Source organism: Rana temporaria, chromosome 11, assembly GCF_905171775.1.
Source record: "Rana temporaria chromosome 11, aRanTem1.1, whole genome shotgun sequence".
Lineage (NCBI taxonomy): Eukaryota > Metazoa > Chordata > Amphibia > Anura > Ranidae > Rana > Rana temporaria.
This window is the reverse complement of record NC_053499.1, coordinates 71453350-71473188: the sequence shown is the minus strand read 5'-3', so window position 1 is coordinate 71473188 and position 19839 is coordinate 71453350. Positions and strand designations below refer to the sequence as shown.

The window sequence follows — 19839 nt, the reverse complement described above, 5'->3', positions numbered from 1 at the left end:
ACTGGCGGAATTCTAGCCTGTAACCTTCCCTGATGATCTGAAGGACGTGAGGACTCCTGGTTATCTCCTCCCAAGCGGGAAGGAACCTGGAGAGCCTGCCCCCTACCCTCTCGTCACTTGGGATCCTTCTCACCAGGCTTGGGGCTGGAAAAAAAGGATCCCACTCTTTGGCTTATCCTTTCCAAACCCCCAGTGCCTGCCGGGTGCCGATTTCTTCCCTGGGGGGGGGTTTTTCCTCTGGTTGGGACGAAAAAACTTCCCCCTATTTGCTCTAGGTTTTGAGGGAAATCTATTTCCTTTTTCAGAGGATCTCGCTAGGGCCTGATCTAATGCGGTGCCGAACAGGAGGGAACCCTCAAACGGAATCGCACACAAGCGGTTTTTTGACGCAAGGTCGCCCCTCCAAGTCTTCAGCCAGACAGCTCTCCTAGAAGCATTAATAAGTGCTCCAGTCTTGGCTGAAGCGCGAACCGTCTCAATAGCTGCGTCTGCCAAATAGGCTACCGCACTGCCGATCACCTGGAGGGACTCTTGAGTTTCTCTAGACTTGGAAGAACTTGCTAGATGATCTAACAGCCTGGAAGTCCAAGCGGCAGTGTTCCTTGCGACGCATGCTGAAGCTAACGCAGGACCCAAAGCGGCTGCATTGGCTTCCCAGGCTCTACGGAGGGAGGTATCAGCCCGCCTATCCATGGCATCCCTTAAACTCCCTGCATCCTCAAAAGAGAGATCGGATTGTCTAGAGACCTGAGCTAAAGATGCGTCAAGACGAGGAACTTTAAAAAAGGTATCCTCCACCTCATCTTTAAAGGGGCAGCGGCGTTTCCAGGTCTTAAACTTGGGAAGTTTCTTTTCTGGCTCAGCCCATTCCCTCCGGATAATATCCTTGAGGGATTGATGCACTGGGATAGTCTTAGACTGAGGCTTAATTAAACCCAAATACATCCTGTCCTGGGCTGAAACCTGCTCCGCTGGATGTTGGATCTGCTCAGAGGCGTAAATGGCTGCGAGAAGACCCTCCATATCATCTGCGGAAAATATATATTTCCCAGACCTGGCATCCTCGTCCTCTTCCTCCGCCTGGCTTTCCACCAGGCCCTCTTCTTGAAGAGTGACCTCAGAATTCTTAATTTTTTTAAGGGGTTTAGTGGATCTACTGGCTTCCCCCTGGGCAGAAGGGTCCTCTCCTAAAACATAATGTAAAATAGAAAGGCCCATTAGCAACATACTCTCACAGCTGAGGTTCTACAACAAGAGGGGGGGGGGGGGAGCCCCCCACCCCCGAACACAAGGAGGACTCACCCCGGGTGGACTCCTCAGCAGCCATGTCTGTCAGACGGTCCTCCATGATGAGGGCGCCCGGCCCTTCTCTCTCCCCGGCTGCGCGTTGCTCTGCCTCTGCTGTGCTCTGCAGCGAAATGTGGCATCCGTCGGTGGAGGCCGCCATCTTGTAGGGGCGGAGTGACGTCACGCCGTCGGACGGCGTGCGCGTCATCAATACGCGCCCAGCAAGTGACGGCGCCGCTCGGAGCGGCGCCCAGCCCAGCCGACACCACGCTGCAGAGGGGAAGTCTCCCTGTAAGGTAGGAGGGAAGACGGGGGGGGAGAGAGGTACGGCCGCCTCAGAGCACTAGGGAAGCCCTGCTAGCTAGGAGGCTCTGGCGTCCAGGGAGGCACTCTTCTTAGTTAGCACCTTCAGCCTCCCTAGACCAAAAAGAAGGGATACCCCCCCGGGAAAGTGCAAGCACCTTGACCGGACCCAAAAGCACCCAGTACCTGAGGTCTAGACTCCGGGGGGGGGACCACCAGCCCCAGGCCTTAGGTCAGCTTGAAAATAAAAAACTGTTTCGCTGTAGGGGAAACACAATCAGAAACTGAGGCACATGGGAAGGGTGGGGCCTTTTAACCTCTTTTTTGATTGTGTTTCCTGTCAGGTGGCCAGTCTACTCTCAGCGTGCCGTCCTGGAAGACGAGGGAGAAAGGGGCATTATACATACACCATTACCAAAAGTATTGCGACGCCTGCCTTTACACACATGAACTTTAATGGCATCCCAGTCTTAGTCCATAGGGTTCAGTATTGAGTTGGCCCACCCTTTGCAGCTATAACAGCTTCATCTCTTCTGGGAAGACTGTCCACAAGGTTTAGGAGTGTGTCTATGGGAATATTTAACCATTCTTCCAGAAGCGTGTTTCTGAGGTCAGGCACTGATGTTGGACGAGAAGGCCTGGCTCGCAGTCTCCGCTCCAATTCATCCCAAAGGTGTTCTGTCGGTTGATGTCAGGACTCTGAGCAAGCCAGTCAAGTTCCTCCACCCCAAACTCGCTCATCCATGTCTTTTTGGACCTTGCTTTGTGCACTGGTCCAAATCATTTGGTGGAGGGGGATTATGGTGTGGGGTTGTTTTTCAGGGGTTGTTCTTGGCCCCTTAGTTCCAGTGAAGTGAAGTCTTAAGGTGTCAGCATACCATGACATTTTGGACACTCTCATGCTCCCAACTTTGTGGGAACAGTTTGGGGATGGCCCCTTTCTGTTCCAACATGACTGCGCACCAGTGTACAAAGCAAGTTCCATAAAGACATGGATGAGCGAGTTTGGGGTGGAGGTACTTGAGTGGCCTGCACAGAGTCCTGACATCAACCTGATAGAACACCTTTGGGATGAATTACAGCAGAGACTGCGAGCCAGGACTTGTCCACATCAGTGCCTGACCTCACAAATTCGCTTCTGAAAGAATGGTCAAAATTCCTATAGACACACTCCTAAACCTTGTGGACAGTCTTCCCAGAAGAGTTAAAGCGGTTATAGCCACAAAGGGTGGGCCAACTCAATATTGAACCCTAAGGACTAAGACTTGGATGCAATTAAAGTTCATGTGCGTGTAAAGACAAGCATCCCAATACTTTTGGTAATTTAATGTACCTGTCCGTTGCCCTTTTGCTAAAACGTCACTTCACTCTGTAAAAAAAACTCCTGTCACCACTCAGATTCCACAGGTACGTGTTCCCCACTGGCATTGTAGTTTCTCCTGGTGACCCCTAGTGTATGCCACTACTGTATCCTGCAGTGACCAGGGTTTATCTGGAAGAACCAGAGAGACCAGCAGGATCCCAAACCCCCCTTCCCCCTGCTATGGTTAAGAGGGGCTGCCTTGTTTTAACCCCATTTATGCCAACAAACATTTGATTGAATGTGTAGTAAGTAAGGTCATGTTTGGTAAACTTTGCTGTGGGCATGAAGCATTGTGACCGTAGTATGTAAACACCCCAGTCAACCAAGCATTTTTTACAGAAACTGCACGCTTAAATGAAGCCCAAGGGGTTAATGGATCACATGCAATGTGATGATAGAGATGAGGGTGTTAATATGCAGATGGTTAGGATAAGCAACATGTACACAGAGCGGTACACCACCACCCCTGGGCTCTCCCGCTCTTATCAGGTGCCCAAGACCACAACCACAGGCTCCAGGGGGGAGATTGATGCGAGAGCAAATACATTCATTCATTTCACCTACAAACAATGTAACTGGGAGCAACAATGATTTTCTCACTTCCGGTTTAGGTATAGCCAGTGAACACATCTAACCAAGCCGATCTTTCCTTGCTTAGATGATGTGAAGGCAGGGGCGGACTGACCATTCGGGCACTGCCCGAGGGCCCCATGCCAATCTTTTTTTAATCCAAAGATTATAGCTGCCCCGCCTCCCCAGTACCTTTTAAATGTGTGCATGTGTATTCTGTATGTGTGTGTATACTGTGTGGCCCCAAAATCTATTGCCCGGGGGCCCCATGAGTTGTCAGTCTGCCCCTGTGTGAAGGGCAGGGGATCACACAGGGATCCATTAGACCCATAATGTCTCCATAATAATGAGTACCTGTCACCTGCCCAATGCCATCACTGGGGGGTTTATTAACCCTTTGTCTGAGCAATGAAGTAAAAAATAAATAAAAATTGAAATTTTAACCCTCTTGCCACACATGCGCAAAAGCATGCCCAGGGTGTGCAATAATTATAGCACAAGCGATCCTGGTTAGCTCTAATCTTATGAGCTATGAAGACTTTTAAAGCTTCACCTATAGAGATTTTTGGGTATTGTATTTTTTTGTGATATCAGGGCGCACGCAATTTTAAGAGTTGCCATGTTTGGTATCCATTTACTTGATTGCCAAACAAATGGTATTATCTTGTGTATTTCCACTAAAATGTGTTTTATTATATTTTATCCTGAAAATGTAATAAACAGTTGAGTGAGTGAGTGAGTGAGAAACTTATATAGCGCAAACAAGTTGCACAAATATCACTTGATATAAAAATCTGCCAGTATCGTCTTTTTATTCAACAGGGCCTACGCTTTCAGAAAATATAAAATGTTCAGAGGGTTAAAGTAATTTTATTGCCAAAAATGAATATTTGTTCACATATATAAATAAAAAAAAATGTGCTCTACAGCCGAACAGGTTAAAGCGGAGCTTCACTAAAAAAGGGCAAGCTCTGCTTATCTGCCTTCTCCTCCCCCTTTGCTGCCACATTTGGCACCTTTTCGGGGGGAAGCGGGTACCTGGTTTCGGAAGTTCGCCCCCCTGCAGCTGGCCCATTCACAGAGCGCAACGCACTTCACGCATGCGCAGTAGGGAACCTTGGCGGCGGCAGCACCCGATTGAAAAATTGTCTGGGGTGAAGCCACCACTGGATGCATGGACAGGTAAGTGCCCTAATATTAAAAGTCAGCAGCTACAGTATTTGAAGCTGCTGACTTTTCATTTTTTCTGAAGGAGCATGGAGCTCCTCTTTAAGCTCACTGAGGTACAAAAAAAAAAAAATCTTTCTTTGGCACATGCTTCAGTTTCACAGGTACTTACATTAAATGTCAATACAGCCATAACGGAAAAGACCTCTAAATGGTTTAATAAGCCTCTATGTACAGATTTTGTAAGAACAGCACACACACAAAAAAAATGTTTAAATACTCTGTATGAAAATGTAGTAATGTATATTGTATCCCTATATTAAAACGTGGTGTACAGGCACGTCAAGGGTTTTTAAGGGTACGTTTTTCTAATGTTTGGTGAATAAAATGCTTATAAAAAAAAAAAAACATGCATAAATCATGCCTAAACGCATGTACAATATTGCTCCATAGGTGCATTTTTCTGCTGCTTTTCTTCTTCTAGCAGTTCTGCCATTTTCTTCTACTGCCTAGTGTGTGTGGGCCCTTAAAGTGTATTTACACTTTTGCAGCCAAATTGGCAGAACTTCTACTTAATATGTGTTACCTGTCCTCCTGGAACCTCCAGAAATGAAAAAATCCTGCTTTGTTCCCTTTGTTATGAGGGGGCTGGGAAGTGGTGTTCGCCATAAAAAACCCTGGGCCAGATCCTCAAAAGAGATACGGCGGAGTAACTGCTGTTACTCCGTCGTATCCCTGGTCCTAACTATGGAACTGATCCACAGACTCAGTTTCCCATAGTTAGGACGAAGATCCGACATGTGTAATTGAATTACACTGTCGGATCTTAAGGATGCAATTCTAGGCCGGCCGCTAGGTGGCGAGGCCATTGAGGCCGGCGTAGAATATGCAAATGACCAGTTACGGCGATCCACGAACGCTCCGACGGGCCCGACGCTCTAAATCTACGTCGTTTACATCGAGTTCCGCCGCGTAAAACTAGGGCTAAGCCCTAGTTGTCCTAAGCCATGTTAAGTATGGCCGTCGTTCCCGCGTCGAATTTTAAATTCTACGTCGTTTGCGTAAGACGTCCGTGAATGGCGCTGGACGCCATTTACGTGAACGTCTAAGCAAATGACGTCGGAGCGACGTCAGTTAGCGCAATGCACGTCGGGTAATTTACCCGACGGAGCATGCGCAGTACGTCCGGCGCGGGAGCGCGCCTAATTTAAATGGGACTCGCCCATTTGAATAGGAACGCCTTGCGCCGGACGGATTTAAGTTACAGCGCCGCAAATTTCCAGGTAAGTGCTTTGTGGATCGGCACCTAACTTGGGAGATTTGCGGCAGTGTAACTTAACTCTGAAAAGTTAAGTTGCGCTCGGCGACTGTGGATCTGGCCCCCTGTCTATACTGAGCGGGCAAGTCTTCAATATCAGCTGTAACTAGATTTGTCATAACAAAAGGGACAAAGGTTTATAAATCTAGACTTCTTGCTTTGTATTTTGATTAACATTTAGAACAGACTCACTATGACACTGTTCAAAAATTCTTGTTGTCAGCTATGACACCTTCACCAACATCCCAATTTCTCTTGGGAACATCAGCTACAACCACTATGAGGGGGCCCACGCTTGCTATTGAATTGTTATTTTATATTATTAGAACACAGAAGAGGCAGAAACACCCCAAAAAGGGTGAAAACTGAGCCCCCCAAAAAAACGAATCTGATGTACCACCAAAACACCTAATTTTGGGTGGAGTGACCAACCACAGTTCAAAACAAATGATTAAAAGGAATGCTGGTTAAAAAAAAAAAGTGACAACATAAGTGCATACCTTGCATCACCCAACCAGTTTATTAAAAAAAAATATATATATATGATATAGGTATATATATATATATATATATATATATATATATATATATATATATATATATATATATATATATATATATATATATATATATATATATATATATATATATATGTATGTATGTATAAAAGACCCTTTAAGATATCTAATTGACCAGTAAGCTGAAATCATGTGTTATTAAGCACAGCACTTTCCTGTCTTACTGCAGAGGGAAGAAAACAAACATAAAAGAGTCAACACTAAAAACGTAACATATTGTAATGTTTGTGTGTCTAATGGACAACAGGAAGTTGATATATTTGTAGTCCTACAGAGAATGCGTTAACAGCCTTGCAAAGTCTGAGTACAGCAGGATTTACCTTCTCTTAGTATCCCATTGGAAGCCATTAGCTCTATTTTATTTCAATGCTGTTTTTTCGGATTATCAACACAATTATTCTCGCTATCGATCTGGAGGTCGTTTTGGGCCAGTCTTTAAATGGTGGCAAAGGCTCCTCTTCGTTTAAGGTGTGTGAAGAAGCTTGTCCTCCAGGGTCATTTTACTTGGTAAACTTCCGCTGAACCAACTACATTATATTGTGGCAACCCAGTCTAAGTAACAGTAATAAAATCTGAGTAAATGGCAACATTGCTCCGGTGGCAACAATGCATCATAATAAGGGCTTACTCAAGTTCCAACCAGCATAAGGATGTAAATCTGCTTAAGTTCGTGAGAGCTTGAGTTCTCTCTCCCTACTGCGATTGAAAAGGCACAATGGTCATTAAAAACGAGCCTACAATATATCACAACTTATTCGCTGTGGCACATATCTTGGCATTGCAGTCTGTGCAGAATTAAAGTTAACCCAAAACCTATAGGACAGATTTTGAATATATATCTATATAGATATATCTATCAAGATATATCAAGTTATTCTCTGCAGATGAAAAATGTATTTATTTATGAATGTATTTTTTTATCAAGTGCTTAAAATTACGTAGAATTTGTATGCAATAATTATGAATTTCAAATAATAAAAATAAATCCTGGGAGGAAACCGACTTTACTTTCTAAACCCTGCTGGCGCCTACCCCCAACACACACTACCCCCCACCAGCTGCAGGATGCATCTTTAAGCTGTAAAGGGTCCCAAACATACGGTAATGTGCACACGAGAAACAGCCACACTCCAGTCAACCCACCAAGAAAACAAAAATTCAGCAAGTGATGTACATACACTCCACCTTGACTACAACCTTCTGATGTACATGACCTGTGATAGGCTTAAACATAAAGATATTCACTTTAAATACGTTCAGTTCTGCCAGGCTTGGTACCTTTATAGATTTATAAACACTGACATGCAGCTGTCACAAAACATTGCTTTATAATTGTCTGGATTTCGGCATAAACAGCTCCTAAAATATGATTCGTCCTTCGTCTTCATTATAATGATAAAGGTAGACTCGTTTAGCAGATGACAAACGCCGTTTAACATGGTCAGATGTTTATTGAACAAGTAGTTTACATAATCAAGGTCATTGATAGAAAAAGTGTCTGATAACGATGTCTTGAAAAAATGGATAATTGGACACTGGTATGGCAATCAATGCAAGTGTTCAATTCTTTCTGCGGATCAGACCTATGCTATAGATAAAATGAAAATACTTTTGTTTACCCGCTCCCTGCAACAAAATTTCACTTAGGTTCTCTATGGATAATCAGGGAGCACTGGGAAAAAAAGGTGCTGAAGCTTAAGAGACTGGAAAGGTTAATTTTGTTTTACTAAAACCTGAGCCTCAGTAATATCAGTGCAAAAATACAGCACACAAATCGGATTATAAAAGACCTTTAGGCTCCTTTCACATAAGAGGTGTGATCGGGTCCGGCTGTATGTTTTTCAGCAGTACCCAATAAGACCATCCATTCTCCTCAATAGAGTGCTGGCTGTAAACAGGCTACCTCCGGGTCGGATATGATCAGGCAGAAAAAAAAACGAAGGTGATCTGTTCCTCTTTGGCTGGCCGGATCGGAGGGCAGTCGGGGGTAAACGGACAGCCGGTCCATTTACATTCAGCTGCCCACCATAGAGCAGAGCAGGCTGTCCTTGCCCACTCTGCCTAAGTGGAGTAGACAGGGACCTGTTATCCGCTCAGCTCAGCAGGAAATCAGTGGATGGATCCCATGCCGAGCAAAACTGGATCCAACCGTGTAAAATGGGCAAAAAGTCTAGTACACACCAAAAGTTTAACCCGCTGGGTTAAAAGAAAAAAAAAATGGGGTGCAAAGAAAAACAAACAGATAAAACATTGTGTGCAACATTTTTCTTTTAACATGGCACACCACAATGCGCAGATGGTTCACACAGTTGTGTTGCAGTGTGCTGCCCAGGTGCATTGCAGTACCTGCCTATATGCATTGCACTGCCATTCTAAATGAATGACACCTCAGCCACTTTGTTTTATGTATTACAGCAATGCTTGCATTTCTAAGGGCATTGCCAGTGTACGCATATTCCTAGATTCCTCCACATTCCTATATGTGGAGGAATACAAAGCATACCAAAATCAAACCTCATTCCAATTGTGAAGAAACAGAATGGTGGAGGTTTTTTTCTGCTCCAAGCCCTCAGTGGCTCGCAATTACTTAGGGACCAGTGATTTAAGGCCTCCTTCATGCGGGCGATTACACGCATACACCAGATTCCAGCAGCAAGAATAAATGAATTCTTGTGGCTGGAATGACAGGCGTATGTGAATAGTGATGGCTGCTCAGCCTGTACAGCAAGTGATGACAGATAAGTCATCTCTGTTTGCATATATGTATACACAAAGTAGTTACCGGTTAGGGAGAGATGTCCAAGCCTGGAAGTATCGGATTTGGTGTGTGGATACATAAGAACAGCAATGGCCCAGCTGCAGGAATCTGCTGATCCCTGTCGCTAGAATCTGGTGAATGCATGTAATCATCTGTGTGAAGGAGGCCTATAGCTTTATTAGGATATTCATCAGCAGAATGTACAGTATCTGTCTCATCTAAAACTCAAATCAGGTCTGATCATACAATGTGACAATGAGCCATAACACAGAAGTCAGTCAACAACTAACTCAGCTGAAGTCTAAAAGTCTGAACCTCAGTGTCATTGAAATTATATGGCTTGTTCTAAATCTGTCTAAGAAATCACAAATATACAGAAAACCTAAAAAGGTATTGTAGACAGCAATGAACCAAGATACCCCTCAATACAAACTAAAGATTTGATTGGCAGCTATATAAAGGTTAGACATCACAATAGAAAATATAGTTAGATCCAGGCAGGTCCATTGTAGACAGGGCTAGCCAAAGACGAGTATCAGCACACTTTGTGTATAGATGGTGCCCCTAGAACAAATTGGGTAATAGACAGTAAAATAGTTGGGAAAACCCCACTATTGTTCTATGCAGAGGATAAACCGCAATCTCTTCTTATAACCTTTATATAGCTTGTCAAATATCTTTATTAGCAATCAATATATGAAAATCATGTGCAAAAAGAATTCAACCTCACAACAATTTTGCACATGATTTTCATATATTGATTGCTAATAAGATATTTGAAAAGCTATATAAAAAGGTAATTTTCAGTTAATGTCAATGGGGGACAGAATAATAAAGCAATGAATCTGACATTCACCAGAATCCCATTGCTGATTAGGAATTTCTGGCCTTCAGTATCTTTTGGACAAAAAATAAATAAAAAATCAACTTCTGGTTAACAGGGACGACCAGACACTGATCAAAAATTTGCCAGTCCCTGCTGAACAGGCCACATTTTGTGATAGCTTTAGGCATTTTACATGCATAGTTGTAAATGCACCCCAACACATTTTAAGGGCTTGTTCACACAATGCGGTGGCTGCCATTTTTCTGCAATGAATAAAACACCAGTAACCAGTAGGGCACATAGAAATCAATTGTTTTCTGTGTGGCCTTTTCACACTGCAACGTAGCCCGGAGGTGGGTGCCCCGAGCTGCAGTAAAGTGCAGACATATGGCATTTAAACACCTCATGCAGCAGTACATTGTGCTACTGTGCGAAAACATGAATTTGTGAACTTAAAAAAAGAATAAAAAAAAATAAAAAAAAACACTTCTCACAGTGGCTCAAACAGAGCTGCTTGCACCCTAAAACGTACTGTTTATTGCATGGCCAGTGTGAAAGAGCACTAAAAAAGCTGTACCCTGTACATTGGGTAGCAGACAAATGCAGCCTACCACATTTCTTTGTGTGTTGTGGTGCATTTCAGCAGATTAATTTTGAATGGGCTGTTTAACACGCTGCACAGCATTGTGGTGAAAATCAGTCCTAAAACAACTTGTATATTCTGTTTATCGCTTCTTTAGGAACAGAAGTGTGAGCAGAGTCACAGAAAACTGCTTGCTTCGCCACTGGAAACTCATTCTTATTTCATGTTTTGTTTTTCAGCCAGAAACCATGTTGGTGAGAATGGTCTGTGAAAAGTGTTCACAATCTGGACAAATAACCACTATAACCACAAATCACAATCGCAGACAAGTTTCTAAACCATTAGAAAAGTAATAAAACAAAATAAAAGGAGATGCACTAAAACACCATTTCTAAAAACCTTGTTCAGTCACTATGTTATATTATGGCACCAGGGTATCAAATTGAGTAAAAGCTTTCACAGCATGAAAACAAGGCCCCATAGAACAACATTGAAGACTCCGCAACTTTTCTTTCCTACGAATCTTATAAATGCTTTCTGAAGGTATCTAGGTACTGTGAAGTCTTTGGGCTCTAATGTCAGACATACTAGGGAATCCGTACAGCGCACGATCACCAAACGAGTACTTTTAGAAAATCAGTGATGGCTACACGAGTGTGCATGCAAAATCCCCCCCCCCCCCCCCTTAAAGTGAAAAATCAAGGCAGGAAAATGCTAAATAAAATAGACAAAAGTGCCACTATATGAAGTTGCTAACAAAGCAAATCCCTTACAGCAGGGGTCTCCTAACTTTCTAAACTGTGTGCGTAGAACAACCTATTTCTAGTATTAGCGTGAGAAATAATCACCCATCATTGGTGTCAGTGGGAGGAATAGGGCCAGAGTAGCAAAGCAAATGGCCACATCTGGTCCCTAGGCCGCAGCTTGGAGACCTTACAGGGTAGCTCACACACAGTCCCAGGTTTCATTTATTCATGCCAGTAAAAAAGAATGTTGAAGAATTCAGGAGCCAGTCAATATAGTCCCAGGCTTTAGCAGGCTAAACACACATTAAAAGTGTAGTATTTCCACTTTTGCAGTCAAATTTAAAACTGACATTTTGTAAAACACTTAACAAAAAAATAAAAATAAAAGCACTGGTGGCGGGAAGGGAAAGAGTGTCTTGTGTGCTGGTGGCTGCTGTTTGTTTAAATCAGGGGTGCCCAACCTTTTGAAGAGCGAGGGCCACTTAAGCGGCTTGGTAACCGGTCTCGGACCACAATGAGGGGATGGATGACAGGTCCATGTCCACTCTGCATATGCATTTGATATCACTCCGCCTATGACAGGAGTTGATGCTTTACAGAAAGCATTGACTTATATGGCTCTGCTCTGCAGTCGCTTGATTCACAACACTGATGCTCTGGGATGGTGGGTCAGCAACCCACAATCTGGGCCTGCGTTCCTGCCATTGCAGAGCAGGAGGTTGCGGCCACATCAGAGGACTCCGCGGGCACCCCTGGTTTAAATCCTCAGTCCTCTGCCCTCACAGCATTGATCTTCTGGTGTTGCAGGGGTTAATATAAGCAGCTGCGCCTGTGAAAGGCACTTGTCACCAGGCGCCAACTATGCCTACCCGTTCAGCCCCTGTGATCCATTCATTGAAGCCATACTATCAGTTCCCACAACAAAGGGACTCTATGGAGGATGGGTGGATGAATGAAAGGTCTGCCTCCTCCAATTCATAAAGCACTTTTCATTGCAGGAACCAATAGTATAGGTTCTATGAATGGAGCACAGGGGCAGAAAGGATGGACACAGTTGACACTAGACAAGTGACAGGGGCAGAGGACTAGGATTTTAAGGGAACACAAGCAGCCACCAGCACACTCTTCATGTGAAGTACCGTGCCTGGTGCAGTAGAAAACAAAAAAAAGTCACTAAACAGCTTTAAAAGAAAACGATTTAAAAGAAAACACCCAAATGTTTATGTGTTCCCATTCAAACAGCTTAACTATTTTCTTTTCTTTTTTTCATATGTTTTTTGATATTATATTTTTGTTATATTATATGTTTACCTTTTAGATGTGATATATTTTATATTTTTATTTTTATTTATTTTTTCTAGACTTTACCTTTTAGATGAGCTTTAGCCCCCATTCACACCTAGGCGTTTTGTCACCTGTAGTGTGACGCCGCAGCAGCCCCGAGACGCTGGAGGGATGAAAACACATTGCCCTCTATGGAGATAGTTCACATCTCCATGCCGAACGCCGTACGCCTGCCGCCTGAAAAAAAGTCCCGGACCTTTTTTTCAGGCGGCTTTCGGCGTTCGGCATAGGAGATGTGAACCATCTCCATAGAGGGGGTGAGGCTGCATTCACAATCGCTGTGTTTTGTCGCCGCAAATCGCGGTACAAAACGCCGCAATTTGTCGCCGCAATTCGCGGGACAAAACGCCGCGATTTTGTACGCCTAGGTGTGAATGCAGCCTTAGGCATTGACTGCAAGCATTTCTCAAAGTTCAGTGTGAGTGTGTCCCAATAGAAAGGCTTATGGCTGGCAGAGTTTACTTTTAATCTTTAATCATTTGCTAGGACAGACAGTCTTCAGATCTCCTTTAAAGCACCTTTCACGTGAGCACCTCTGTCTCTTGGATTCCACTTGATCAGTGGGGATTTGCTTGGCTGTTTCCCGCTGAGCAGGTGGGTGACAGGTCCTGTTGCCTTGGCTGTGCAGAGCGGACATGGACACAGTGCCACTCTCCTGATCATCTGATCCTGATCCTATTCGATCCGATCCGCCAGATGGATGGAAAATAGGACCATCATCCATCTGGCTTTTGTGGGCAGGATCAGATCAGATGGCGGCAGGTATCAGCTGACATGTCACCCCTGTCACCCGCCGCTCTATAGGGGAAGACTGGAGGGTCCGATCAGGTCTGCCTGAAAAACTGACAGGCGGACCTGATCGAAAAGCCTGTGTGGAAGGACCCTTACAACTAATGGAATCTGCCAGCTCAGTACTGACAGTGTTAGTTATGGCAAACACAGCTTCCCAGTTCTTTCATCAACAGAGAACCAAGAATTCTTTAGTCCAGGATTAAAAAAAAGAAGATTATCCAAATGGTAAGCAGAAATTTATTCTCTGTGTTATGCAGAAATACGCTTTTTAAAGTGCGTCCAAATCTAATAACAAAGCATTTATATGCTGCAAACAACAGATGAGAACTGAGAAGGCTGAAGACATTTTACATGAAATTATAGTTAAGTGTACAGAAAGTTCCAAGCACACTGCATGTCTGACAAGATCAAGGAGTTTTCTTGTACTTATAGAGTAGTCTGGGCAAAAAAAGACAGGTAAGCCACAATATACTACATTTTTGTTCTTGGATTAGTGTTTATGTAAACCCAAAACCAACATGTAATATGAAGCAGGTTACTAGTCCTTGGTGTGGTGGGTGCATTCGTTTTCCTTGCTCAGGTTCAAACTTTTTGTTGCATTATTTTCACCTGGTAGTTCTGGAAATAACACATTTCCTGTCCCTTTGTGGCGATGTCACTTCTCCATGGTATCTATAGGAGGAAGCCATCGTTGTCAGCCAAGGCTGCTCTACTGATATGGACTAGAACATGTCCCCATCTCTTCATTTCATACAATCAAGACATGGAAATTAGAAATTTACAGAAGATAGCTAGAAGGAAGATATTCTTCAGTGCAGCTTAAGCCAGCCATACATGGATTGAAAAATAGATGGTTCAGTAGGGGCCAGCCCTATTTCGATCCATGGATGGGCTGGGTGGTTGGACAAATGTCAATCAAAGCGTGTTTGGATTTCTGCTGCTCGATCTACAGTTCGCAGTGTTGGCCAGTGTATTCTGTCAGCAGGGAAGTCTCCCTGCTGTCAAATCCCTGCTGTCAAAATACAATAGCTCAGCGGGGAGGATTCTCCCATCCACACATTCGAGGTGGATTGGGGAATATTCCCTGTTGGGGTATTGTATTCCAACAGCGGGGAGAATTCAAGTGGTTTTTCATTCGCTTTGTTGTAAGAAATGCTGATTCACATATGGGCTGCTTTATAGCAAGGCACAGAACACTGCATTTCTGTCACGATCAACAAGTATTGTCTGTATATGCTGAGATGTTCTTAGCTGCCACCACATCTAAGGCTAAGCTGCAATATATTGAAATTGTTTTCTTTGGTTTAGTTTTCCTTTAAGATATACTTCAATTTAAAGTAGGTAAAAAAAAAATGTGCTTGTATATTTTTTTTTCTTATGAGCCTGTAAAAGCATTGCATCAGTAGTTTGCGGTTGCAATGTCAGGCAGTTGCAGACTATCAGTATACTGTCTGCCCGTACCACCGATATAGGCAAGCAGTTACCGAAGTCCAGGAACCTCAATGGACTACAAGAGGGCTCACCAGAACCCTTGCAGTTCATTGAGAACTACAATTTGTCAGCTGCAATGACTGATGGCAGTTGTAGTTCATTCATTTACAGAACTATGTTTTTCAAATTCTGACAGGGGGTGTGGGGAGAAGGTCACCCACTCACTGTTACAGGGAGGGAGCAGATCGTGGGTGAGAAGATGGATGCTCAACATGTTACACCCTAAATATGGACGTAACATATAACATGTTGAGAAAGGTGAACTTATCCTTTGGCATCTTTATTTTTCTAAGCAGACATTCAGCGGGTGTGTAAATTCCCATTTGCACAAAAAAATTAAAGGATGAACAAACACGGTAGACCCGCCCCAAACGCCAGTCTTTGCTGAACTTACTTACGTGGGTGATGCTCACGGAGGGGATGCGGCAGTACAGCTATTTGAAACCCCCCGCTCTTCTTCCCCTCCTTTCGTTAGGGCTTTTGGGGTGGATCAGAGCCATTCTGATTAGTAACTTGCTGGCACATGCCCACTTTGACCAATCTGAATTGCTCTGTCCTGGAAGCCCCAAGTAAAGAAGGGGAAGAAGAGCTGAGCTTTCAAATACCCAGCTATGTCGGATGCAGTGACAGCCAAGAACCCATGGAAGTAAGTGCGGTAGGGACCAGGGAAGCCAAAGAGGGTGTATGGTGTTAGTTCACCTTTTAGTTTTTTGTGTTACACTTTAAAAAGGAAATGTGTCTTATGCAATGGTATCAGAACTTTTTGTGTCACCGACGTGGAACAAGTATAAAAAGGTCAGGAGTATGGACATTCATTTTGCCTTATTTTAAATCTTCACAGTTCTCCCTAGTTCAGTGTCTCAAGAAGTTCTAAAGTCAGATAAAAGCAGAGCAATTTTTTTTTCAGGAGGTCAGCAACAGCAATATCTGTATTATCCTTTAACATGTCAATGGACAGATAAAAGTTAAGACTGCCCTAAGGAAGAGTTAAAAAGATTGAAGATGCAATCAAGAGTAGCAATACCATTTTTACCAGCACACCAGACTACCTAAAGCACAGTAGAAAAAAAATGACATTATCTGTAAAAAAATTGACATGATTAATTTGTTATTCTCGCCCAAGACCCCCTACAGCTGCATTGTCCAATTACTCAGCTAACCACCTGTCAGACCTGCAAACTTAGTTTGGGATTACCTCCGAGGCAGTGCTGGGTCCGATGCTCCGTCAGCTCGGCCAAGGAATCGAAATCCTGCTGGCAGTTATTGCAGGTGTAAATTGACTCGTCCTCAAGCTCCTCTTCCTCAAGCCTCTCTTCCTGGCTGGTCACGCTGTTACCATCTTCCAAACCTCGTCCCTCTCGCTCTGCCTCTGTTTCAGGACCACCTGCAGATACAGGAAGAACATAGAGTAACGGAGCCGTCTCAAAAAAACACCATAATTACTTTTGGCTTCTTTTTATCCATCTTACTTTAACAGAAAAATCACGTATTAGTAGGCTAGAGATCGTTAACTATTTTTATTTCAGATGCTTACTTGAAATTTCACATCTACAGCATAGTAGTAGTACATATACATTTCCTTTTATAGAGAATTCATATAGGTTACAAGGGTAAATAAAAAGACATAGAAACTTTGTTTCGAATAAGAAAACTGTCCATATTTAAAACTCAGACAAAAAATAAAACCAGTAGGATAAAAGTAGAGAATAACATAAATGTAATTTACTATATGTGCAATATTTAATACATTTTTTAGAATGGAATGGATTGATCTCACTATATGGGATACGTTTTGCAGGAGTTAATAAACAGCTGCAAAGAAAAACCAACAGATAATCAATAAATGCTGCAAAATTAAACATCATAGAAACACTACCTCATTAGGCTTCATTTAAAGGTGGCACACTAAAGTAGATGTAAACCCAAGCCCCAAATATTATCAACACAGCAGACCTTTCACCATAATTAAACTTCTCATTCACATCCTCCCTCTGCTATCTTTGCCCAATCACATATCATTTTTGTGTTTGGTAAATAACTTATTTTCATTGTATTCCCGTGCCGATTCCTTATTCCCTGCCTATGGGGAGAATGCTGCACCTTCAGCTGCCCAAAGCCTCCTGAGATATCTACGTTACACATCCCTAAAGGCTGAGGGGCAGCAAGTGTGCGGATGTATCAAAAGATTTAGTGCCTGCAGAGATGCAAGAAAAAATCATTTCCTAAATGAAAAAACAAATAGGTCTTAATATATAGGGGCATATAAATATATATAAATATATATATATATATATAGGCATATAAATAAGGGGTGTGGGGAGGGTGGAAGTGAATGGGAAAGTCCAATTATTGGTGAAGTGTATTCTTTAAACCAAACTAACTTTCATAAGTAAATTTAATATTTTTACATTTTCAGTTTTAATTGCTATAATACCTGGTAAGATTGTCATTAAAGGGGTTGTAAAGGTTCATGTTTTTTCACCTTAATGCATCCTATGAAGCTATGTATTCTGAAGCTTCCCTCCAACCACTTTGCATATTATTTTATATATACTGTGATTCTGTACTTGCCAAACATGCTGCAGAAATCTCCCTCCACTGAGTCTGACTGCAACCATTTTAACTGTGGGCAGCTGAAGCTGCTGCCTGTTCACTTCCTGGATTTACAATGGAGGCACACCCCCAGCTCTGCAGCTTTCATTGGCCCTCTTATGGCTCATCACCCCTCCTTCCCTTCCTGGCAAACTTTTTAACAAGGGTTAGACCCATTTCACACTGAGGCACTTTACAGGCACTATAACGCTAAAAAATAGCAGCTGCAAATTGCCTCTAAAAGCGCCTCTCCTGTCACTCCAATGCGAAAGCCCGAGGACTTTTACACTGGAGTGGTGCACCGCTAGAACGTAAAAAAAAAAAGGGGGCTTTTTTAAAGCACTTAAGGAGTGATATATACACACCTCCGAAAGCGCCCCCGCCCATTGAAATCAATGGACAGTGCCTCCATAGAGCTGGCAAAGCGCTGCTGCAGTGGCGCTTTTAACCCTTTTTTGGTCGCTAGCGGGGGTTAAAAGCACCCCGCTAGCAGCCAAAAAAGCGTCACTAAAACGACCGCAAAGCGCTGCTAAAAAAAAGCGGCACTTTACAGCCGACACCCAGGCGCTGTGAGTGTGAAAGGGCTCTAAGAGAGAGAGCTGTGCGTGATGTCATAAGCCTAGGCTAATGACCAGACAAGAAACAGGAAGTGGGTTGTATAAGGTATTACGTGCAGAAAAACAAATGTTTTACTATCCAAAGTTAAAACAACATGGGCAGAAGATTTAATAATGACTAATTAATCAATAATTAATGAAATAAATTACTTAAGGTCCACTTTAAGGTCCTTGCTTAGGCACTTATGTGGTGACAACACCCTATCCATTTCCCAATTGCTCTCCGGTGTTGTCCCTCTGAGCTTCTGGAGAGAACTATAGATCCATGACAGTGGTGTTGACATGCACTGTGCGGGCATTGTCCACTGTTCACAGTCAGATAGGCCTGCCTTAAGTTGTGACATGCAGCCACTAGTGTATTACCAATACCAGTATGGGTACTTGTACTTATGCAAATGCTCTGATACTAAAACCGATACCACCAGACTGGGTTCACATATGTGTAGGCTGGTTCGCAGTGTGATTTCAAAGCCCGGTCCAGTGTGATTCCAATGCGAACTGTAGTCTGAAATTGCACATGACTTTTTTAAATTGCACATATGTGAACAGGACATAAAAACTGATGTGAAACTGGTGTGTCTGCAAATAAAATCTGTGCACTTTTCATGCATGTATGGTGATATTGCATACACACCGAGACCAAAATTCAGACCGTCCAAAACGCGGTGACGTAAAACACTACAACGAGCAGGGAAAAATAAAGTTCAATGCTTCAACTTGATTCTGAGCATGCGTGGGTTTTTTTCTCCGTTGGCGTTGCACACAGACGATAGGAATTTCCTATTGTTTTTTTCCACCGAAAAAAAAAAAAAAAAAAAAAAAGTTTCATTTCTAATCACCGGTGGAAAAAAAGTCCGATGGGGCCCACACACGATCGGAATTTCCGATGAAAAAAGTCCATTTGACTTTTTCATCGAAAATTCCGATGGTGTGTATGCGGCATAAGTCTGTTTTTCAAAAGAACAAGCTCTTGCAGATGCTTCAGTTACAGTGATGACACAAACTATTTAACACTAACAGGGTAATAGTCAGCTTCTATTTACTGTAAAAATTTAAAACCATTATCTCAAAAGAAAATAAATGTTTGCTGTAACTGCTTATAAAGTATTTAGGCAGCCCATCAGTATTTTTCGTTCAACCCCCAAAAAACTGACCTGGTTCCCCCACCCACACACAATGTGGATGAGAGAATCCTCTCACTGTGTCTTTGTATTCTGATGGTGGGGAATACATGTATTCTGATGGTGGGGAATAAGTGCAGGATACATTTATTCTGATGGTGGGGAATATAGTGCAGGATATATCGTTCAGCAGTGATCGGGCAGATTTTTCCAACAGGACGGTTGTACAGAAGTCAATCAGCAGCTTAACTGGCCCAATTTTGATTCATCAATAGACTGCTTTCGCTGCCTATTTGGCTTCAATTTGTTAGTGTATTTAACACTTCCCTCCCCCAAGACATTGCTGCTGTCCAAGGGTGCCCCCTCTGTTTCATCACCCAGAC

The 19839-nt window shown here is 43.1% G+C and overlaps 1 protein-coding gene across 1 annotated transcript in view; it reads right to left on the bottom strand.

Annotated features, from left to right (window-relative positions):
• The window catches only part of ZNF423 (zinc finger protein 423), a 320613-nt gene that overhangs the window by 245069 nt on the left and 55705 nt on the right, over positions 1-19839 (bottom strand). The window contains exon 3 of the mRNA XM_040328727.1: positions 16322-16510. Within this exon, the coding sequence (XP_040184661.1) occupies positions 16322-16510 (189 nt within the window). The remainder of the gene's footprint in view (positions 1-16321; positions 16511-19839) is intronic.